Source organism: Chelonia mydas, chromosome 25 (genome assembly GCF_015237465.2).
Source record: "Chelonia mydas isolate rCheMyd1 chromosome 25, rCheMyd1.pri.v2, whole genome shotgun sequence".
Classification (NCBI taxonomy): Eukaryota; Metazoa; Chordata; order Testudines; family Cheloniidae; genus Chelonia; species Chelonia mydas.
In genome coordinates this window covers 997316-1022209 of record NC_057858.1, presented here as the reverse complement: position 1 = coordinate 1022209, position 24894 = coordinate 997316, and the positions used below count along the sequence as shown (strand labels likewise).

Below are 24894 nucleotides of genomic sequence, written 5' to 3'. Positions count from 1 at the left end.
GCCTCAGTTCTTATGACACTAGGTCCCCATACACGAGCAGTCACTCTCCAGAGAGCAAGTGTAAAATTAAACCCAAGAACCTAGCTCTGTGCATAAGGGCATTAAGTCCAATGACACTTTCCATTCTACAGGAACTTTGATAAATACAACGTATGTACTCAAAATGCCCCAACCCAAAGTATTTGCTTGGTTTGTACCTTCCTCCATCAATCACTAGAAATGACCAGCTTTGGCCTGAAACGGCATTTACAGTAAGAGCATCCATGAATCACATTTCAGGATTCTAAGGGCCACTGTTTGGACAATCCTGCTTAGCAAAGCAACCTTACAATGCACAGGACTTCAGTCAAACAAGTATGCTTTTACTTCTTTTTTCCCCCTCCCATAAATAATGTCTTTGACAATGAAAAGGGCTGTGAGTGTCCTTTTTATGGAGGAAAGGGGAGAGACGGGAGCAATTTAAGAAAAGGAGAAGTTACTCACTTCTGCAGTAACTTAGTTCTTCGAGATGTATTCACTATGGGGGCTTCACTTCAGGTGTGTGAGCGCCCTAAGCACCTTCGATCAGAGATTTTCGTTAGCAGCATCTGCGCATGTATCCGATGCATCCTTGTGCTGTGCACTGAGGCTACATAGGGCTACATGGGCAATCCACTCTCAGTTCCTTCTCTAATGCAAAGTCTCTCAGAGGGAATGCAAAAGCAGAGGGGATGGAGGGTAGTGGAGCACCCACAGGGAAACATCTCAAAGAACTACAATTATTGCATGGGGTGAGCAACTTCTTCTTTGAGTAGTGTCTCTATGGATGCTCCATTTCAGGTGATTCCCAAGCAGTGTCTTCCTAGGGATGAGAGCTTCAGAATTGGGTCCAGAACTGAAAACAACTGCATCACCAACTGCCACTTTGGTTCTAGAGGCATGGGCAAAGGCAATGCTTACGGAAGGTATATATTGAAGATCATGTAGCGGCTCTACAGATCACAGTTACTGGAACATATTTAAGTAATGCCATAGATGTTCACTGCAACCTTGTAGAGTGGGCTATCACCTAAGAAGGAGGTTGAATGCTGTCTACCTCAAAACATGCAATAATACACTCCGAGATCCATCTTGATAGCATCTGAGTGGAGACTGTGGATCCTGTCAATCTGTCTGCAATGGAAACAAATGGACTAGGAAACATCCAAAATGATTTAGTCCTAGCTAGATAGACGGCCAATGCTCGTCTGACATATAAGGTATGGAAGGAAGCCTCCTGTCTGCAATTATGCTTTTTTTTTGGGAGTTCGGGGAATGGTAAATGAATGGTCAGAATAAGATGAAACTTGGGTGACACCTTATGTCAGGAGTGGCCAACCTGGGGCGCCGGAGCCACATGTGGCTCTTCAGAAGTTAATATGCGGCTCCTTGCATAGGCACCGACTCCGGGGCTGGAGCTACAGGTGCCAACTTTCCAATGTGCTGGCGGGTGCTCACTGCTCAACCCCTGGCTCTGCCACAGCCCCTGCCCCCACTCCACTCCACTCCTTCCCGCGCCGTCCCCTGAGACTGCCATGCCCTCACTCCTCCCCCTACCCCCAAAGAGCCTCCTGCATGCCACAAAACAGCTGATCAGGAGGCGCTGGGAGCGGGGAGTGGAGCTGATGGGGGGCTGCTGATGTATTACTGTGGCTCTTTGGCAATGTACATTGGTAAATTCTGGCTCCTTCTCAGACGGCCACCCCTGCCTTAGACAGTAATTTAGCCTGTGGACGTAACAAAACCTTGTCCTTCCAGAAAACCGAGCAAGGAGGGTCTGCCATTAAGTCCCCAACTTCTGACTCTTTGGACGATGTGATACCCACCAAAAAGGCAATCTTCAGACACAAGTTCAGTAAGAAGCAGGTTGCCATCAGTTCAAAGGGAGGTCTTGTGAGATATGTAAGAGCTATCCTAAACTGGAGTGAGGACTTTCACTTGAGGAAAAAGGTTCCTCAATCCTTTGATGAACCTTACATTTGTTAGGTGAGCAAGCACTGAAAACCCTTTCACTGGGGAAATGAACGTTGCTATGGCAATCAAGTAAACTGCGACCAAGTTAGATGATAATCCTGTTTTCCTCAGTTGCAGAAGGTAACCAAGATAATGGAGACTGAGGAAGAGTCAGGTGCGAGTCTTTGAAGTTCACACCAATGGCTAAATCTTTTCCACTTTTAAGGTAATTATTTCAGGCAGATTCTTTCCTACTGTTTAACAACACCTGCTGTACCTCCGCAGAACAGGTAGACTCTAACCCTGCAAACCACCGAGGAGCTACATCTTGAGGTGGAGAACTCTTAGATTGGGATGAAGTAATTGACCAGAGTCTTGGGAGATGAGAGGAGGGATGATCAGAAGCTTGATTGCTGGAGAGGGGGACAGGTGAAACAGGTAAGGATACCATGCCTGTCCTGTCGGATTTTGTTCACCACCTTCAGTATCAGACGTGTTGGGGGGAAAACACACAGAACAATCCCTTCATCTCAGGCAGGAGGAAGGCATCCCTCAGGGAACTATGGCCTTGACCCCATCATGAACAGAACATACAAAACTTCCTGTTGATGGAGATGGTGAAGAAGTCCACTTCCGGAAATCCCCAAGTTTGAAATATGCCCTGGAGGGTAAAAGAGTCCAACTCCCATTTGTAGTCCTGGGAAAAGTGTCTGTTAAAAGCATCGGCCTGGTATTTGGAATACTAGAGAGGTACACTGCCGAAATATCAGCGGGGTAGCCGTGTTAGTCTGGATCTGTGAAAACAGCAGAGTGTCCTGTGGCACCTTATAGACTAACAGACGTACTGGAGCATACGCTTTCATGGGTGAATACCCACTTTGTTGGATGCATGAAATATGTATTTGATGGATTATGTACCAGTTCTTCAGCTTTATTATTTCAACGCACAGAGAGGGGATCTTGCTCCTCCTTGACGGAAAACATGCAGGCCACATTGTCAGTCATGATCCTGATTAACTTGTCCCTGATGAGAGGCAGAAAGTGAAGGCAGGAATTTCTGACCACCCTAAGTTCCAACAAGTTGATGTGGAGACTGGTTTCTTGAGGTGACCGTTTGCACATCTCAGCACTCATACAATCCAGGGCTTCCCATCCCAACAGAGATGCGTCCGTTGTTACAGTGACCATTGAGAACTCCTGCATCAATGTTGTGATAATCTTTCTACCAGTCTAGGGAATCTTTCACCTGGTGGGGAACCAAAACCTGTTTGTCTAAGTTGTGTCTGTTTGGTGAGTAGACTGCTCTGAGCTACCCCTGGAAGCAACAAAGGCATCATATTGAATGATCTGTTACCACAGTGCAGGCTGCCATGTGACCTAGGACCTGAAGACAGTTTCTCACTGAGGTTTGAGGGCTCTCTTGAATACTCCTGACAAGATCTGGCAGTGTATCAATCTGTCCATGGGAAGGTAGGTCCCAGCTACCAACAAATCGAAGGATGCCACATGAACTGTATTTTCTGTACAGGGGTCAACATGGATTTCTTGACATTGAGCCAGAGACCTAGTTTCATGAACAGAAAAAGGTCCCTCTGCGTGGCTCCCAGCACTTCTTCATAAAACTGACCCTTGAACAGCCATTGTCAAGGTACAGGAACTAGAATTGCCTCAATTACCACTAGAACCTTTGAAAACACTCTCGGCACCAAGGAGAGTCTGAAAGGAACCACCTGGTATTGAAAATGATCCTGACCTATAACAATATCTTCTGTGAGATGGGTCTCTCACTATATGGAAATATGAGTCTTGTAGGTTGAGGGTGAAAAGCCAATCCCTTGAATTTAATGAAGGAATTCTAGCTCCCAGAGTCACCATCCTGAACTTCCGAGACTTTACAAATTTGTTTAGGAGCCTTAAATCTAAAATTGGTCTCCATCCTCTGTTTTTCTTTGGTACAAGAAAGTACCTTGAGTGGAAAACTTTTCCCTTGTGTAGAGGAGGGACAGGCTCTATCACTCCTAAATGAAGAAATGGGTTTATTTTCAGTCTCAGCAAGAGCTTGTAAGAGGGGTCCCTGAAAACAGAAGGGGGGGAAAGGAGGCAGGGAGGTAAAGTGAATGGTGTTGCCTGATGTTACAATCTCCAAGACTCATGTCTGTAGTAATCTGTTTCCATAAATGCTGAAAATGGGAAAGTCAGTCTCCAAAACAGGAGGGGCAAGGGGACAAAATGTTGCAGCTAGTGAACTAAAGAATGGGGACGATTTGAACCCTCAATCAAATTGTCAAAACTGGTGTCTCAGTAGACTACCCTTGTTGCATACTTGGGCCAGACAGATCTTCCTCTAGAACCTGTTTTTTTTTCGGGTGGGGGGGAAGGGGGAGGGTTCAGTGGGTCTTTGGAAACCAGAGAACTGGATCGGACAGGATATCTGGAAGGTTTGTGATCTACCAGATTTTCTTTTCTTCATCGGTGCGTAAATTCCCAGAGATCAGAAAGTGGCCCTGGAGTCTTACAAAGCGTACAGGGATTTTTCTGTTTTCTCTGAAAACATCTTCAGACCACCGAAAGGGAGGTCCTCTATAATGCTCTACGCCTATCTAGGGAACCTGAACAGTTGGAGCCAGGATGATCTACACCAGGGGTGGGCAAACATTTTTGGCCTCAGGGCCACATCGGGGTTCTGAAACCGTATGGAGGGCTGGGTAGGGAAAGCTGTGCCTCCCCAAACAGCCTGGCCCCCGCCCCCTATCCACCCCCTCCCACTTCCCGCCCCCCTCAGAACTCCCGACCCATACAGCCTCCCCTGCTCCTTGCCCCTGACCGCCACCTCCCAGGAACCCCTGCCCCATCTAACCCCTCATGCATGTTAGACAACCACCGTCATGTTGTGGCGGTACGGCAAACTGAAGCTGCGGGGGAGCGAGGACAGTAGGGGAGGGGCCAGGGGCTAGCCTCCCCGGCCGGGAGCTCAAGAGCCGGGCAGGACAGTCCTGCAGGCCAGATGTGGCCCGCGGGCCGTAGTTTGCCTACCTCTGCTCTGCACCTAACTATTGCGGTAGAGACAGAATAGACCCCAGTGTATGCAAGATTTAGGGATGTTTTAAGGGATGTCTTGGCAAGCAACTGTCCCTCAAAAATGATGGCCTGAAATTGCTCTCTTTGCTCCAGTGGAAGGTGCTCAATAAGAACAATACATCTGGTATAGTAATTATATTTTGCCATGATTGCCTGGTAATTAGCGATCGGGAATTTTCAAACAACAGATGAGTAGGACTTAGTCCCAAAAGGTTCAGGCACTTCTGGTCTCTATCATACACTGTCAACCTGGTGTGGTGGTGTTTTCCCCACTCAGTCCCTGCATCAACCACCAGAGAATTTGGTGGGGAGTGGGAGAACAAACACTTGGAGTTGTTGGTGAGAACATAATACCCGTTTTATGAGGTCCTGGATTTGCTGGAAATCATCACCACTGACAGTGATGGAGACATTACTGCTGCATCTGGTGATGAGTAAATGGTAGTTTGAGGGGTCGCATCCTTATATGCCCTGCCCTCCTGCTCCTCAAACATCTCCTCCTGCTGAGGCTGTAGAGGAGGAGGTTGTGTCCCTATAGTCCCAGAGGGTGGAGCTAAATGCCTTTAACAACTGTTGATGGTATGCTGCCCAGGATGACCATTGTCGGGGACCATACAGGAGAGGAGGTAGCAACCAAGGTTGTTTGTAGAGATAGATGGTAGCTGAGATTTAGAGCACTCCAAGGTGGGCGTTGACGGAGTCAGATACTTAGGCTTGTATGATGCTGAGGAACGCTTTGGGGGAGATACCAGGTTAGCGCCAGGTCCAATGGTACTGGTTTGGAGAAGTGTCTCTCCTTGCCATCTTTATTGTGTCTGGACAGTACAAAAGCACTCTCAGAGCCATGGTTGTTCTTGGAAAAGCGCCAGGATTTTCCTGCCCCACTGATATCTCTACAGTACTGGGTTGAGAGGTTGAAGTTCTGAGACCATCGACCTACAGGGAGACCAACATCTTTGTGGAGCAGGCTCCTTCTGAAAGAAGTCAGAGCTCCTCTTTCTGGGATCTTTTGAGGAGGTCTCTGGAGTCTTCCCATTTCTGGGGGACTGCTGAGCCAAGGCCTAAGGGGAGTTGGAATCAGCCCAGAGACTGCTGTACTGGGGGCGGGAAAAAGAGAGAGATTCTCTTGACCTGGCTCTGGAGTGAGGCAAAGAAAATGCTCCATCATTAGTAAGCCTCAACTTAATCTAAGCGGGGCAGTATTTGAACGCTGGCAAGCTGGGAATGCCCTCCCAACGGAAGTGAGCCTTCCCGGAGGGAGGAGAGAGGGAAAAAACCTATCCTCTCAACTATTAAATTAAGCTAATCTAACCAACAAACTAGACTAGGCTAAACTAAACTAGCTAGTATAAGAAAAAAACTTTAGCCAAGGCACACTCAATGTGGACATGTTAAAGCTCCATCGCAGGCCGAGGCAGTCAAGAAGGAACTGAGGGTGGTTTGCCCATCAGTGCAGGGCACAAGGAAGCATAAGGGTCCATGTGTGGGATGAATGGACACTGCTAATGAAAATCTCTGATTGAAGGCATGTGGGGTGCCCGCACACCTGAAATGGAGCAACCATATGAATTCTATTTGAAGAACAACTCTTTTTGGCAGGAAAATTAGAGAGTAAACAAAGAACACTCACCGATATCAGAAAAACTTTGACTCCCTGGTCCTCTGTATCCATGGCTGTGATACGAATACTCTTTTCACTGGCTTTGTCAATCTGCATCTGAGCCCAGAGCTTGGTGTTCAGGATTAACCTGAGACTCCCCTGAGTCCGCATTACTAGAATCAACATACAAAGTAAATTAGCAGGAGACACTGGACATTTGGACATCGCAGAAGACTCCAAGAACCCTATTGTCACTTTCAGAACTTTTTTTTTTTTTTTTTTTAAAAAGGAGAGTCCTGTTTATATACAACTTGCACGGCTCTTCAAGACAAGTAGCAAAGGGGAAAAGCACTGAGAAAGCATAACTAGAAGAATCAGACTTAGGTAGATTCATAGAGTATCAGGGTTGGAAGGGACCTCAGGAGGTCATCTAATCCAACCCCTTGCTCAAAGTAGGACCAATCCTCAACTAAATCATCCCAGCCAGGGCTTTGTCAAGCCTGACCTTAAAAACCTCTAAGGAAGGAGATTCTACCACCTCCCTAGGTAACCCATTCCAGTGCTTCACCACCCTCCTAGTGAAAAAGTTTTTCCTAATATCCAACCTAAACCTCCCCCACTGCAACTTGAGACCATTACTCCTTGTTCTGTCTTCTGCTACTACTGAGAACAGTCTAGATCCATCCTCTTTGGAACCCCCTTTCAGGTAGTTGAAAGCAGCTATCAAATCCCCCCTCATTCTTCTCTTCTGCAGACTAAACAATCCCAGTTCCCTTAGCCTCTCCTCGTAAGTCATGTGCTCCAGCCCCCTAATCATTTTTGTTGCCCTCCGCTGGACTCTTTCCAATTTTTCCACATCCTTCTTGTAGTGTGGGGCCCAAAACTGGACACAATACTCCAGATGAGGCCTCACCAATGCTGAACAGAGGGGAATGATCAAGTCCCTCGATCTACCGGCAATGCTCCTACTTATACAGCTCAAAATGCTGTTAGCATTCTTGGCAACAAGGGCACACTCTTGACTCATATCCAGCTTCTCGTCCCCTGTAACCCCTAGGTCCTTTTCTGCAGAACTGCTGCCTAGCCACTCCGTCTCTAGGATTCTTCCTTCCTAAGTGCAGGACTCTGCACTTGTCCTTGTTGAACCTTATCAGATTTCTTTTGACCCAATCCTCTAATTTGTCTGTATCCTATCCCTACCCTCCAGGGCATCTCCTCTCAGTTTAGTGTCATTCACAGTAGATCCATTACTTTGCTGAAGGAATGTATAGGGGCCAGGGAGGACACCAGAATCAGCCCCAAAGTCTCTATTTATATATTACAGACTAGAGATGGAAAACTCCAGCTTCCAGAAAGCATAGGATCATTCCTTAGCATATATTTACTCATCTTTAAAGACTGTATGTTTATCGATGCATAAGACATGGTGAGGAATTTATAAAATCTTTATATTGTATTCACTGCCAAAGAATCAGAGGGGTAGCCATGTTAGTCTGTATCCATGCATCTGAAGAAGTGGGTTTTTTTACCCACGAAAGCTTATGCCCAAATAAATCTGTTAGTCTTTAAGGTGCCACCGGACTCCTCGTTGTTTTTACTGCCCAAGAACTTTTACCGCATTAACAAAGTTATCTAGCAATGCCTTGTGTATTTTTAGGACGTGAACAGTGGCTACATTAAAACCTCTTAAAATCAGGAGAGAGTTAAGATAATGTCTCCCACACCACATCTCTATACAGCCATAATTCCATCACTCTACCCCAGGGTGGGCAAACTTTTTGGCCCAAGGGCCACATCTGGGTGGGGAAATTGCATGCAGGGCCATGAATGTAGGGCTGGGTCAGGGGGTTGGGGTACGGGAGGGAGTGTGGGGTGTGGGAGGGGGTGCAGTGTGAAGGAAAGGGCTCAGGGCAAGGGGTTGGGGCAGAAGAGGGGTGCGGGGTATACAAGGGGGCTCAGGGAAGGGGATTGGGGTGGAGGGGGTGCACAGTGCGGGAGGGGGCTCACGGCAGGGAGTTGGGGTGCAGCCAGGGGGCAGGAGGGGTTCAGGCTCCATGGTGGCAGCGGTGCGCACCAGGGCCAAGGCAGGCTCCCTGCCTGCCTGGGCCCCGGCTCCTGGGGGAGAGGGCTCCACACGCTGCCCTTGCCTGTGGGTATCTCCCCCGAAGCTCCCATTGGCCACGGTTCCCTGTTCCCAGCGAACGGGAGCTTTGGGGGAGGTATCCACAGGCAAGGAAAGCACGCTGAGCCCTCTGCTCCCCCTCCCCCAGGAGCCGCCGGGACAAGGTGCCGGCTGCTTCATGGCAATCCCGCAGGCCAGATCCAAAGTCCTGAGGGGCCAGATCCGGCCCGTGGGCCGTAGTTTGCCCACCCCGTTCTCTCTCTTGTAGCTGGCAATAGGCATTGGGGCCAAACCTGACCCATCCCTAACAACATCTGCCACTTCTGTGTTGTGCTGGGTGGGTCCAACCCAATTCTATACCATCAAGACCTCTGATGTACTTGCTGCCCCCTCACTGTGCTAGAGGGAGCTGTGTTGATCCAGGCATTAGCTGCAGCAAATTGCCAGAGCTCACCCTGCCGACTGAGGAGCAGTGCAGCTGCAATTAGAGGAATCAGGGCAATCTAATTTCTGGGCTCTGCTATGCAGGAGGTCCAGGTACACGATCATGATCACAATGGCCCTTCTTGATTCCAAAAATCTAAAAATGTATGAAGGAGTCAAATATCTATAAGGTTGGGGAGCTGCTGGAATGTCTACCACTGTCCCATCCAGAGGCAGACATTTCATTGGGTATGTTGAGAAGATAGGGGAACACAAGAGTGCTTCATCCCCTTCTGACACTCTCTTGCATATTCACAGTGCCTATCAGAACCCCACATCCACACTGGCATTCATACACCCTCCCTGTCCTCTGCAGCACTACTGTTCTGGGGAATTCTAGCAATCTCGTGGTCCACCTCAAAGCTCCACAAGGCTCAGTCAGGGATAGTCCCAGGCAGACTGCGAAGAGCTAAAAAAGATCTCACAAAACTGGGTGACTGGGCAACAAAATGGCAGATGAAATTTAATGTTGATAAATGCAAAGTAATGTACATTGGAAAACATAATCCTAACTATACATATACAATGACTGCATCTAAATTAGCTGTTACCACTCAAGAAGGAGATCTTGGAGTCATTGTGGGTAGTTCTCTAAATTCATCCACTCAATGTACAGCGGCAGTCAAAAGAGCAAACAGAATGTTGGGAATCATCAAGAAAGGGATAGATAATAAAACAGAAAATATCATAGTGCCTCTATATAAATCCATGGTACGCCCACACCTTGAATACTGCCTGCAGATGTGATCACTCCATCTCAAAAAAGATATACTGGAATTGGAAAAGGTTCAGAAAAGGGCAACAAAAATCATTTGGGGTATAGAACAGCTTCCGTATGAGGAGAGATTAATAAGACTGGGACTTTTCAGCTTGGAAAAGAGTCAACTAAGGGGGGATATGATAGAAGTCTATAAAATCATGAGTGGTATAGAGAAAGTAAATAAGGAAGTGTTATTTATGCCTTCTCATAATACAAGAACAAGGGGCCACCAAATGAAATTAATAGGTAACAGGTTTAAAAAAAACAAACACAAGAAAGTATTTTTTCACGCAATGCACTGTCAACCTCTGGAACTCCTTGTCAGAGGGTGTTGTGAAGGCCAATACTATAACAGGGTTCAAAAGGGAGCTAGATAGATTCATGGAAGATAGGTCCATCAATGGCTATTAGCCAGGATGGGCAGGAATGGTGTCCCTAGCCTCTGTTTGCCAGAAGCTGGGATTGGGTGACAGGGCATGGATCACTTGATGATAACCTGTCTGTTCATTCCCTTTGGGGCACCTACCATTGGCTACTGTCAGAGGACAGGATACTGGGCTTGATGGACCTTTGGTCTGACCCAGTATGGCCGTTCTTATAGCTGAAGGGGAGGTTCCAGAAGGAATTCTTAGGACAAGGATGAACAGCTGTTAATATCTGGCAAGTCTGAGGTTTATCTTGAGTAACTAAAGTGGTCAAATGTAGGTCAGGCTTAGTTAGCTTCTCTTCACTAAGTCTAACCTAAATTCGATATTTATCCAACTCAAGACAAGGCCTAAGAGTTCCCACTTCCCACCATTACTTTAATACTTTCTCCTCTCCTTTGCATACTCAGGAAGAACAGTGTCATGATCTCTGACAAGGCCAAGCCGTGGCATTGTTTGAATAGGACAGGGTTAAAGTTGGGGAGTGGAAGGTTGTGGTGTATGAGACGTTACCTTAACTCTGTATTTTCTGGTTTTCCAAAGTTTAAGTTTAGCCACTCTTTGGGGTGACTGAGTGAAATTGAATGGGCTGTGATATACAGGAGGTCAAACTAGATGCTAATAGCCCCTTTTGGACTTACTCTGTGACTCTATTCAAATTCTGGAAGGGTACAAGGCAGTGCTTGGCAACCTTAAGCCTGTGCTAACAACATTTGTTGGCAATGAATTCCCTTTAAAAAAAAGAAAGATAGGGGTAGTAATGAGAAGGGCATGACTGATGGGCATCCGTTGTGGTGGTTTCTTGGGCACACCTTGCTACCAACTAATCTATCAACTCTGCCCGCCTCAGTGGCCTCTTCATACTCTTCGTCAGATTGGAGGGCCACAGGGAGGAGGAAAAAAGGTCCAATCTGATCAGGTAATCACAGGATGGTACAGATTAGTGCCATAGTTTGAGCCACAGACAAGTGCAAAAAAAAGTTACAAAAATTGGAAAATTTTATTGATCAATCTCATCTCCCACTCCAGGTATTGTATCTCAGGATCCACTTAACTAAGTTACCCAAATTTGTACAGCTAATTGCTACCCCATGGCCCAATGAGGCACAGCAATTTACTAAACACTATGTCTACACATGTGGATTTTTGAGCACTTTGATTTATTTTTCAATCATTAAACAAGCTCTGCTCAACCTAGTCACTCATGCGCCTTTATTATATCAAGGAAGAGAAAAGTACACTATATATGACTTAATCCACAGTTAGCTGTTTAAGAAACAGCCGCAGCCTAATGCACAGATGTCAACAACTTTAAGCAGCTACATTATATACCCCCACAAAATATGCAGCTGCATAGCAATGCCACGGAAGCAGGAATGATATTTTCTACCCTAAATCAAGCTGTACTTTTAGTTTACACATTAGCAACCAGAGGGAAACCTGGGAGAAGGCTGATATTAGGAGACAAAGTTATAGAGTCGTGTTTTTCTATAGATGTAAATATGAGGTTAAGTGATTAGGTATACACGATATTATAAGAACTTCTAGCCGCCAATATTCCAATTGCTGAAGCCTGCTTGATTTTAAAGGACAAACATTCCACAGAAATAACTATGTTCTTTATGCTTTTAGGAATGTGTTACCTGCAGTGGGATAACAAGCAGCTTGGCGATCAGAGCACCAAATCTGCAAAGAGATTCCCCTCTTCGCTTTAGGAAATCTACACTAGATCTGTCCAAAATCCAGGATTTCTGGCTCATAAGCAAACTGGAAATTCCCAGAAATATTTGTTTCAGAAACACCAACACACAACGTTTCAGAAATGCAATTTGCTCCCTGGAACCAGCAGACAGTGAGTGAAATTGTATGCTGTGTTATAGACATGTCAGTCCCTAGATAATAAAGGGACAAGGTGGATGAGGGAATATCTTTTATTGGATCAGCTTCTGTTGGTGAGAGAAGCTACAGACCTTGTCTCACTGAGTCAAACTGACATTCTTGACATTCTCAATTTCACTCAGCAGCTGCCAGGGCTCCCAGGATCTGCACCTCTGGGCAACCCTGCCAGGCAGACTGCCCAGTGCTATTGACCCCAAGGCTTCCTGGCCTGCTTGGCACCCCAGGGAGCCAGCTGGCCCAGGAGTCTGAAGCCCTGGGATAGTCCACTTGGCTGGGCTGCCCTAGAGATGCAGACCCTGGGAGCCAATCCCAGGACTCCTAGACTCCCAGTTTAGGCTTCTGCAGCAGTAAGCCTGGAAACCCCGCGAGTCCCCAGGGCTCTCTCATTCCTAGGCTCCACAGCAGGAAGTCTGGAAAGCCAGGTATGACAGGGTTGTCCAAGAGCCACACACCCTAGTAGCCTGGAGTCCTCTGGAGGCAGACTGCATGGCGGGGCTGCCGCAGAGCCATGGACCCAAGAAACCTGTGGTCTTCAGTCCTGGGGCAGACTGCATGGTGGAGCTCCACAGCAGGTAAGCTGGGAGGGTTCCAACTGCTTTGCAGAGAAGTTTCATGTTCAATGAACTGGTATTTTCAGACAAGCTCTAATCTGCACATTAAAGTGTAACAGAAGGGCCATCCTGGGAGACTGACATGAACTTCAAATTTTACTGCTTTTTTTAAAAAAACTGCTATGATTAGACACAGTAACCCAAAGTGGATGCCTCCAACTATCAAGGAAGCATTTTGTGGTAGTAACACTGAATATCATACCAATAATTCACTTCCCACAGCTCATCTTACCTAGTCGAGATTGTAATGTTCCATCATCTGTTGATGCCATATCATTGAGTCTCAGAAGTCCTCTACCTCTTTCCACCCAAGACTGAGAGTTCTTATCAAACACAAACAACTTGCATTGTATCTGGAGGGGAAAAAAATGCCTTCTTGCTGAAGTTCTTTAATGTAATGGTTGACTATAATTACAGAATATATCATGATTACTGAACCAAAAATCTCCCAATCTCCATTTGAATAGATTTCAAAGGTATTCACTACAGTGAAATTTCAGGCTTCTAAAATGTGCTAGATTAATACCCTGGAAACTAAAGTCTTATATTCTCTCTGGCAACTAAAGCCCTCAAAATATACTGTGACATTGCACTCCATATAACTTTATGAAAATATGCTTATGAGTGTGAATGTAATGTAACTGGAATATGCTTCATACAAAAGGTATCTTGTAAGGTATCATTACAAAGCTTATAATCTACTGAGTGTGGTCATGCTATTTGTATAAAATGCATCATTCTTGTATCTGAAACTAGAAATATGAAATATAACTCAGGTCCTATTGTAATTATGCGAAGTGTGGGCCATTAATGGTGGTTTGGAATCTTGATGGCTCCCATCAACTAGGACAATTGCTTGTAAATGGCTTTGTTTACTTGCAAGCCTTCCTTTGAGTCAGGCCAGGAAGAATGAAGGCTTGGGGTCTCACAGGACATGTGACCATGTCACCTGGTACTGAAATCCATCTTAAACCTAGTGCTTTTCCATTCAGAAGGAGGGGTGGGGACCCAGAGAGACAAAAGATCCCTGCCTTGTGCCAAAGCTATATAAGGGGGTGGAACAGAAAAAAGGCGGTTCCAGTCATGAGAAATCCCCTAGTTACCACCTGAGCTGGAGCTAACAAGAACTGAACCAGGGGAAAGGATTGGACCCAGACTAGGAAGGAGTCCAGTCTGTGAAAGAAGCTTATTGGAACATCCCTGGGGGTGAGATTTCATCTGTAATCAGCTTCTTAATGTATTAGGCTTAGACTTACGTGTTTTGTTTTATTTTGCTTGGTAATTTACTTTGTTCTGCCTGTTATTACTTGGAACCACGTAAATCCTACTTTTTATATTTAATAAAATCACTTTTGCTTATTAATTAACCCAGAGTAAGTAATTAACTTACAAGTTAGCAAATAGCTAGCAAGGAGCAAATAGCTGTGCATATCTCTCTATCAGTGTTGTAGAGGGTGGACATATACATATATAAGCTTTATACAGAGTAAAACTGATTTATTTGGGGTTTGGATCCCATTGGGTGGGTGCTAGAGACAGGAGCACTTCTTAAGCTGTTTTCAGTTAAGTCTTCAGCTTTGGGGCGCATGGTTCAGACCCTGGGTCTGTGCTGGAGCAGACTGGTGTGTCTGGCTCGACAAGGCAGGGTTCTGGAGGCCCAAACTGGCAGAGAAAATGGGCTCAGAGGAAGTCTCAGCACATCAGGTGACAGTCCCAAGGGGGTTTCTGTGACCGATCCCATCACATACACTACGTTGCGTCTTTTTAAATTATGTATTTAATTTTTTAAAATGTATACATGCCATGGACTGTGTCTGATTAGGAAAGGCAAGTTGAAGAGCAAGAGCATCTTGCTCTTACAACATAAGGTGGTGTCATTTGTGGTTCTTAGAGGTTCATTCCACAGTCTCAACTAGGGAAACAGCATTGATTTGAGAAGGACTTTTTATTTTGATTGTCTGAATCCTGAAATCTAACCATAGTTCATTAAATTGTGTCCTGTTTAAGATAAAGAGCAGTAACAATTTCAACAAAAAGACCTGTCTCAGTTATATAACATAGGAAAGCATATAGGATGGTGCCATGAAGCTGAGTTGCAAGAACTTGAATGGGAAATTAATAGTGGCAAGCAATCGTTATAGAATGAATACAGCTGGATGATCATATGAACCCCAACAAGACTGAAGGTCAATTGTGTGAACAATTTCTTACCTGTAGCACATTGCTCTCTGCTTCTTCCCCAGTGATCACCTCTACCTTCTCCAGCAAACACTTCTTTGCTGTTGCTTTAGTATAGGCTGCTGCAGACTCTGCCAGTGATTCTGAAATATTATTAGCTGAACAACATTTTACAAGTTTATTTTGGGAAGTAGTCACATAGATCCATGTCATACAGATGGATGCCCATGTGCATCTACACAGAGCCTGCCATTTACTTGAATAAGCTACCAGTTAATATGCTTTTCCTCTGGAGCATAACTGTCTTGTGCAATTGTCATCCTGACAGGTTCTCAGTGCCCAGCCAATTGTGCTTGTAACAGGATCTAGAAATGGATATGAAGTCTGAAGAAAGTTTTGTCTGTCTTTTCAGGTATGGTTCCTCTTCTTTTCTTAAAACCATAATCAAGAGGGGGAAAAAATTCCCAAACACAGATACTGGTAACGCTGAAAATTTGTTCCATAAATTATCTGAGTCTCTCTAAGAAGAGGATTTTGCAAAATCTGTGCAAAACAGATACTTATGCTCACCTCTACAGTGTAACATTAATGTCTGCATTGCTACAGGTAACACAGACATACCTGCATTTGAAAATGCAGCCCTTTATTTTATAGTCTCTGACTATAAACACTACTTACTCAGGTTCAGTTTACATTACATCCAGCAACCATTAAACAGAATAAAAATAATCCCTTGCCACCAACCTTCTGTAATAAAACAGGGCTGACTACATGCCCTCCGAATTTCTGCCACTTTCACACTGCTGGAGATACTCCTGATCCACATGCAGTGAACAATAGTACCCCTGACAATGCTAGAGCAGCCTGGATGGGCTGTTAACACACAACACCCCACTCCTCCCCAGACCTCGAGGGGACCAAGGAACCTCCCCCTCCACTTTTTAAAAAAACGTTGGCTGGAAGGGACAATAAAGGCATGGGGAGGTTTTATATTTTCATATGGTAATAAAACCCCAACTGCAAGCACTTAACAAGGATTAGGCATAAAACAAGCAGTAACAGAACACTGTTTCTAAGAATTAGTTCTAAAAAATATTCCACTATTTACCTTTCTCTGGAGTAGCTTCCTGTGAAGAAGATTCAGAGCCAGATTCTGTAGCAGCATTTTCCTTGCTACTTTCTGTACCAGCTTCATTTGATTTTGGTGGGCTCTGTAGGGAAAAGAGGCAGAATAGATGAACTTTTGGATTTGCAAAAAACAAGAACAGTAATGTGATTCTTGAGGCAGTCCTCCACCTTTAGTAATTTTATAAAGGTACCAGTATCTGGTATTCCCTGGAGTACATAGTTCCTTAGTACAAATTGTAGCATTACTCCCGACTACTCTGACTGACCTGATGATGCGGAAAGGAGGGGTGCTAGCATGGCAGGATGGTGGTGTATAGCACTGAAAAAGAAATAATGGACCCCTTGCTATCAATGCAGGCCACACTAGCACCAGCAGCTGGTAATTCTGTGGTGCCAGGGTGGAAGCTGAGGGTGCTGAATCATGCAATGTGTCTTTGGCATCAAGATAGCTGGCTTCTCCACCAGATAGATTGATGCTACATGGATTGGACCTGGAATCCCTTGCAAGGGAGACTTATGTGACTCATCTTCTCCCTCCTCAGCTCTGAGTGGGAGTGCTGGTGCCAGATGTTTCTTTGGAGCAGAAACAGCCCTGGGAGAGGGAAGCAAGCTCTGCTGTAGCCAAAATGCTCTATCTTGGGAACTGTGAGTGGCGCACTCTCATCACAAACTGGGTTCCTGGTAATTTGAATCCAAAGTCACCTTCATGGACTGCTCTAGGAAGCACAGACTCATGTGGCAGCCACGGCTTGTTGGATCCTGCTGGAAAAGGACATCCCATCGGTCACAGCTATGGCCTTCTGAGAGATCAGGCACCTTGCGTGGCCATCAGTAACTGACACAAGACTGCTCTAGGGGTTTAAAACCCAAAGCCCCTGCCTCATTAACGAGTTGGAAAACAGCCAGCCTTGGTGCCAACTATTCAGTCAAATGCAAGACTGAGAAAAAACTGCCAAGGTGGCAGACAGCTATCCTGAACTATTAACTACGAAAAAGTTCACTAAATTAGACTGACAATAGTCATTCGCAAGGGAGAAGGTTTCAGGGGAGAAGATTGCTGTAGCAAGTGGGACAAACAGTGCTGTGTTCTGGTTCACTGCCATGGGTGGTAGGAAGGAATCAAGTGGCAGTCGGGGGGGACACACTCATCTGAATGTCCTTGGGTGGGAGCCACAAAGACACTCAAGGCTCACGTGCAGCCCCAAGAGACACTGCTGACCAGACATGCATGAGGCATTCATATCACATGGATAATACTCAAAGAAATATTACATTTAACTACTAACACTCACCAAGACTCTCTCACTCATATTCTGTCCAAATACAAATTTGTTGCTGGAAGCATCTGCATTGTTTGTTGAGTTCTCTAAACTGGAGAGAAATGTTTTCATTAATATAGTGCAAACAGATGTTTCCATAATCACTAAAATTGCAAGAACAAGGGAGGAATTATCACTGGTTTGAACTTGAGTTTTCTGTTAAATAAAACTATGAAACAAGTGTGTGTTTGATTAATTAGGATGCAACACTGAGCAACACAGCAATAACTGGTTATGGGACTTAATGTCCCCAAACACTTTCTCCTAGAATAAAGAAGTATTTTATCATAATTGGAGATTTTTTCTGAGTACTAGCCTCCAAATATCTATGTTTAAATTACACACTGAGAAATCTGACCATCACCTAGTGTATCCTAAGAGTCTATCCAGTATCAAAAGATCTAGCAAGATGCTTAGGGCCTTACTAAATTCACAGTCCATTTTGGTCAATTTTGTGGTCGCAGGATTTTTAAAATAGTAAATTTCATGATTTCAAATATTTAAATCTGAAATTTCACAGTGTTATAATTGTTGGAGTCCTGACCCAAAAAGGATCTGTGGGGGCTTGCAAGGTTATTGTAGGGGGGTTACGGTACTGCTACCCTTACAGCGCTTGGCAGCCACCTTGGCAGTTTTTTCTCAGTCTTGCATTTGACTGAATAGTTGGCACCAAGACTGGCTGTTTTCCAACTTGTTAATGAGGCAGGGGCTTTGGGTTTTAAACCCCTAGAGCAGCGCTGCCTTCAGAGCTGGGTAGCTGGAGAGTGGCAGCTGCTGGCCTGGAGTCCAGCTCTGAAGGCAGAGCCACTGTCTGCAACAGCAAAGTAGTAAGAATGGTATGGTATCATATTGCACTTCTGCCTACAAAGCTTGGCCCTCAGTCAGCAGGCACCACCCTCTGTCCGCCCAGCTCTGAAGGCAGCAGTGCAGAAGAAAGGGTGGCATGGTAGGGTATGGTCACTCTTACTTCTGTGCTGCTGCTGGCGGAATGCTGCCTTGAGAGCTGGGTGCTCGGCCAACAGCCGCCGCTCTCTGGCTGTCCAGCTCTGAAGGCAGTGCAGAAGTAAGGGTGGCAATACCACAACCCCCCTAAAATATCCTTGTGACCCCCCTTGTAACTCCCTTTTGGGTCAGGACTCCCAATTTGAGAAATGCTGGTCTCCCCTGTGAAATCTTAACAGTATATGGTAAAACCACACAAAAGACCAGATTTCACGGGCAGAGACTGCATTTCACATTGGTGACGCATTTTTCATGGCCGTGAATTTGGTAGGGCCCTAAAGATGCTGTATTCAGGCACCTCCTACAGTCAAGAGCACTAGTTCCAGCTGACTGACCTGAGCCAGAATTGAAGGGCTGCAGGTGAAGTCTGGCAAGCAGCATCTCATATGTGCATGCCAACAAATGGCCTAATGACCCATGGCAAGTCTGCACTAGTGTAGCCTGGTTTTATTTTATCTTGGGTAACAGATTGCAATGTCAGGAATCTTTATTCTTGCATGAGAGGGCGCAAGGCGCATGTGCAGCAGCAATGAACGCTGATGTTCAAAAGAATCTAATCTCATGTGCATGAAAAATGTGTGCTACAACAGTGGGATCCACACTGACACATACTAGAAGAACTGTAAATACACAACATACATGCAGAGCCTTTTGCAGATAAAATGTTCACCATGAGACACAAGCTGTTCTCTGTTAAATGCAGATTGATATAACATACACACACAATAAGGTCAGGCTTGACAAAGCCCTGGCTGGGATGATTTAGTTGGGGATTGGTCCTGCTTTGAGCAGGGGGTTGGACTAGATGACCTCCTGAAGTCCCTTCCAACCCTGATATTCTATGATTCTATGAATAAAGCCTTTGAAGAAAAATCAGTCATGCAACCATCACTGTGTGTCCAAAGTCTGAAATACTAAGTCTGTTGCTCTGACCACAGTCAGGGCTCAAATCAGGGAGAAGGAGTTGAATTCTCAAGCTCCACACCCACACACAAGCTCAGTTGTGCCAACTTGAGACATCACTCTCAGTAGATTGTGTAGATGACCAATCTAGATCACAGGTGTTTAATAGGGCCCTCAGTGGGTTCAGATACATACACATTAAGGCCAAGGCAGGTCCTGCTACCAGTCATGTGACAGCATCAGAATCTAATTATGTTTCTTCATGGCTGTCACAGAGTTTTCATGGTTGCAAAGAAAAACTTGAAAACATCACAGTTGCAACGACGTTTTCTTCAGTCTGCAGACAATCTCCATCAGAGGAACCAGCAGCAGCCAGGAAGCAGCTGGGACCCATATCCACCACCAGAGTAGGGTGACTCCTGCTACTTTGGTCAGGAATATGGGAATCATCTGCTCTGCTCCTTCCCTTCGGGCCTTTTGCTCCACAGGTAGAATTGGAGGGTGTGGAAAGTGGTGGTATTGTCAACCACCATCCACTAGTGACACCAAATTGAGAGGTCACACATTTGCAGATTGTGCTGATCTTAAATATAAGATCATCCCTCTCCTTTCTTGCCTGTTTTGATCAGCAGTGAAACAACGAGCAATGACGACTTTTAAATTATCACTGAGCATCTGAATCAACATCCCATTAAAAGGAATGTGGCATTTCACACATTTCAGAGTTATTTACAGATTTTAAAGACACAAGGGAGCATATGATCATCTAGTCTGACCTCCGGAATAACACAGGCCACAGATTTCACCCCGTGGTTCCTGAATCAAATCCGTAACTTCTAGCTGAGCTAGAGTAGCTCTTGCAGAAAGACATTCAATACTGAAGACTTCGAGTGATGGAGAATCCACAACATCCCTAAGTAAGTTGTTCCAGTGATCGGTTATTGAGAAAAATTTGCACTTTATTTCTCACCTGAATTCCTTCTTTCTAATTCCTTCCTCATTTAGAAAAACTACCAGTTAACTTGGGTTTCTTATCAACCAGCTTCATGCGTCTTGCGTCATGCATTCTTTTAGAGTTAATGGTTAAACTCAAGGGATGAAAGTGATCTGGTTGTTAGCTGTCATAGGATAATCAGATCCATGCAGCCTGAACAGCTTTCTGAGTACATGCGATCCCTTCAGTGGAAGAGGATCTTGGCAATACTTGGTGCCAGGTTCATTTCAAGCTCTCCGCAAATTCAGGCAGGCTGCATTTGTCATACTCTGCACCTCCTGAAGCTATCCTTTGCAACCATAAGAACTAATAACATACTGTATTTTTTAAAAAACAAAAAAATAGGAATCTGAAGAACAAGGTAGCAGCCTCAAGAAAGTGCAAACAGTTCAAACAGAACCCGGCCTCTGGTAGACAGCAACACTACTATTAACGCTCTACATATACTACGGTAAAGTAAGTTGCTCTGAATTTATTTGCCGTCTTACTTGGAACTGATGTACTGCAGAAAGTAGTTTGTTGCCGATGGCGTTTCCGAGCTTGGAAGCCCAGCATTCTGTACATCAGCTGTTTCATCACTTTCATTTCCCAACTACAAAAGAGATAGACATTTATACACAATTAACAATACCAAAACCAAGATCATCAGAACTATTGTCTCACAAAATATGTACTTTCGCTCATATACACTTAACAGTAAGACCAAAGTGTATTTCCCATTACAACAAATTTCTTCTTGTTGCAAGCTGCATTCCTATAGGAGTGCCAGTGTACTGAATTCATATATAGCTAAATTAAGAACCAGGGACACCCTCAAGCAGCATTGCAATTGCTTTTAAAACTGTATTGGTTTATACTCAAAAACTTTTCCTCCTTCATTATTAAATCTATCACAGTTAGGTACTTTTTGAGCTGTGTTGCTCCCACTGCAGTTCTGGCCAATCTCCCTCCTGTCAGGTTGTGTAGGAGCCACATACTCCCACTGGCCACACTCTCCCCCATATGCTTGCATAAACCCCCTCTCTTTAGGTTGTCAATACCTCTTGTTAATCTAATTCAATTAGCCTATATTTAGGTATAAGCCTGCTTTGCCCCAGGTCCTCTCTTCTTGCCCCTGCAACACCCTTGGAACCTGTACTGCATGGATTTGGTTTAAGCACATGGTTACCATTTTGTTGCCCTAATGTCCACAGTTTGCACAAATGTAGGATTTGCAAATACACTCTAGGTGGCTGCTTTAGAAAATAATGCCTTATATATGTATTCAAACAAAAGGAACTCATGATAGTTTGAAAGTTGAAATAGGAAGCTAATATGAAATGAAATTAATACTACATTTATATGCTTAATACTGTTCTGCTTATCCAGGAAATAGAATAAATGGTTACCTACCTAGGAATCTTTTCGTAACTGTTGTTCTTTGAGATGTGTTGCTCATGTTGATTCCAAGTAGGTGTGCGCGTGCATAGTGGCCAGAAGTTTTCCCTTAGCGGTATCCGTCAGTTGGCTCTGGAGACCCCTGGAGTCACGCCTTCATGGCGCAATATAAAGGATCCTGCCTCTTCAGTGCTTTCTTGCCAGCTGACTCCAACAGAAGGGTAGGTGGGTGGGTTTTGGAATGGACATGAGCAATACATCTCGAAGAACAGTTACGAAAAGGTAGGTAACCGTTTTTTCTTCGAGTGCTTGCTTGTGTCGACTCCAAGTAGATCATTGTGTCGCAGATTGTAGCACCACTCTATCAAATGCGGCATCGTCCCTGGCTTACTGTGTAATCCAATTGTGTGCAGCAAAGGTGTGGATTGAAGAACACGTTGCAGCTCTACAGATGTCCTGGATCGGGACCTGCGCCAGAAAGCTGCCGAGGATGCCTGCACCCTTGTGGAGTGTGCTGTCAGTGTGGGGGCAGGTATCTTTGCCAATTTGTTGCACGCTCAGATACAGGACATGATCCATGATGACATTCCCTTCATTCCATTCTGTCTGCTATTGCCAAGAAAAGTTGAGTTGTCTTTCAAAAATGGTTTTATCCTTTCAATATAAAAAGCCAATGCCCATCTGACGTCGAGGGAATGGAGCTTTTGCTCTCAGCTGCTGGTGTGCAGCTTTGGGTAGAAGACTGGAATAAAAATGTCCTGGTTTGAGTGGAATTAAGAGACTACCTTCGGAAGGAAGGCTGGGTGAGGTCGAAGTTGGACCTTGTCCTTATAGAAGATCATGTATCGAAGATTGGATGTCAGGGCCTTAAGTTCAGATGCCCTCCTGGCTGAAGTTATAGCCACCAGGAATGCTACTTTCCAGGAAAGGTAAAGTAGTGAACATGTTGGTAGGGGCTCAAATGGGGTCCCATTAGTCTAGACAGCACCAGGTTCAGATCTCATGCAGGGATCGGTTGTTGCACTTGAGGGTATAACCTATCTAGTCCTTTAAGAAAATGGCTGACAATAGGGTTAACGAAGACTGATTGGCCAGCAGCGCCTGGGTGGAACGCTGAAATCGCAGCCAGGTGAAATTTATTGACGACACTGACAGACCTTGCTGCTTGAGGTGTAACAGATAGTCCAAGATGACGGATATTGATGACTGTACAGGTGGAGTGCCCCTTTGCATTGACCAATCTGAGAATCTTTTCCGCTTAGCTATGTACGTGGCCCTAGTGGATGGTTTCCTGCTACCAAGGAGGACTTCTCTAACAGATCCTGAGCAAGCCAACTCCAAAAGGGTTTAGCCATGGAGCGTCCATGCCGTGAGATGGAGACACTTGAGATTAGGATGCTGAAGATGGCTGTGGTCCTGAGTGATCAAGTCTGGGACTAGGGGCAGGCTGATTGGGGTCTCCACCGACAGGTCTAGTAGTGTGGTACAACAGTGCTGATGGGGTCAGGCTGGAACTGTCAATATCAAAGACAACCCTTCCCTTCTGACCTTCAGGACAACTTTGTGAACGAGTGGGATGGGTGGAAATGCATAGAACAGATGTGTTAGGATATAGATAATCAGGCCTGTCTGTAAAGGCCTGTACTTTAAGAATTTAGGGGTATTCTCATCACTTGGCTAGTTCTAGAGGTATAAAAGAAACAATCAAAATCACTTTCTGCTGGTGTAAGGGCCTTTTCTTACTGTGACAGTTTGAGGCCCTGTGCTTAGGCTAAGGCCTTTGGCTAAGCAGCAGAGGCAGCCATAAGCCAGGAAGCGAACAGTCACATCCTCACATTCCAAACTAGTCACATTGAAAGAAGGTGCTATTGGGCTGTTAGGAATACAATCCTGTCCTGAATACAATCCTGTCCTGATAATTCCTATCACCTCCAGAGAAAGGGAAGTGCCTAGAAAATGTAAAAGGAAGCTTAGTTTGATAGCATCCTATCTGGCAAGAACTCACTTATCAATAGCTGGGATGTGAAATCCTCACTTCTGTATTGTTTTGTCATTATAGTTCCCACTTTGCTATTGTTTGTCTGTATAATCTCTGTCTGGTTCTGTGATTGCTTCTGTCTGCTGTATAATTAATTTTGCTGGGTGTAATCTAATGAAGGTGGTGGGATATAATTGGTTAGCTAATCATGTTACAATATGTTAGGATTGGTTAGTTAAATTTCAGTAGAATGATTGGTTAAGGTATAGCTAAGAATATTACTATATAAATTAGGGGCAAACAGGAAGTAAGTTGGGATTCGAAAATAAGGAAAAAGGAACTCTTATTTAAGCTTGCTGGAAGTTCATCCCAATAAACATCGAATTGTTTGCACCTTCGGACTTCGGGTATTGTTGCTCTCTGTTCATGCGAGAAGGACCAGGGAAGTGGGAGAGTGAAGGAATAAGCTCTCTAACAAGATGGTCCTTCCAGGGAAGGAGGAATTGTCTGCAATCGAGCCTAAGCTGTGATTCAGGAAGGAGCAAAACTGCAGACACTCCCTGTTATGTCTTGTTGCGAACAAGTCTGTACGGGGAATTCCCCACCATTGGAAGGTGCTGTTCAGGATGTCTGGGGGAATGGACCACTCGTGGTTGTGGAAAGACCTGCTGAGATGGTCCGCCAACTTGTTCTGGGATCCCAGAAGGCAAGATGCCTCTAGGTGTATCAAGTGCGTTATGCAGAAGTCTCACAGCTTGAGGGCTTCCTGGCATAGGGGAGAGGAGCATGCTCTACCCTGTGTGTTTATATAAGATATTGTTGTATTGGCCGTCATGACCGATACATATTTTCCTTCCAGATGGGCTTGGAAGGTCTGGCAGCCCAGGTATACTGCTCTTAGCTCTCTGACGTTGATGTGAAGCGACAGCTCCGCTTGGGACCAGAGGCCTTAAGTCCAGAGCCTCCCTAGATGCGCTCCCCACCCCATCACTGATGCATCTGTAAATAGAGACAGCAAGGGTTGAGGTCTGGAGAAGGGCACTCCTGTGCAGACTGTCTGAGGATT

General features: G+C 45.1%; 1 protein-coding gene across 15 annotated transcripts in view; it reads right to left on the bottom strand.

Moving 5' to 3' along the window:
• The window catches only part of RANBP3 (RAN binding protein 3), a 177015-nt gene that overhangs the window by 23926 nt on the left and 128195 nt on the right, over nucleotides 1-24894 (bottom strand). For 12 of the 15 annotated variants that reach the window (XM_027822109.3, XM_043535664.1, XM_043535662.1 and 9 more), the window contains 6 exons: nucleotides 20962-21065; nucleotides 17548-17626; nucleotides 16236-16338; nucleotides 15161-15285; nucleotides 13182-13302; nucleotides 6680-6822 (listed from right to left, as the gene is read on the bottom strand). In XM_027822109.3, coding sequence (XP_027677910.1) covers nucleotides 6680-6822; nucleotides 13182-13302; nucleotides 15161-15285; nucleotides 16236-16338; nucleotides 17548-17626; nucleotides 20962-21065 — 675 coding nt within the window. The remainder of the gene's footprint in view (nucleotides 1-6679; nucleotides 6823-13181; nucleotides 13303-15160; nucleotides 15286-16235; nucleotides 16339-17547; nucleotides 17627-20961; nucleotides 21066-24894) is intronic. The other 3 variants (XM_043535665.1, XM_043535657.1, XM_043535659.1) reach the window with 1 other exon arrangement.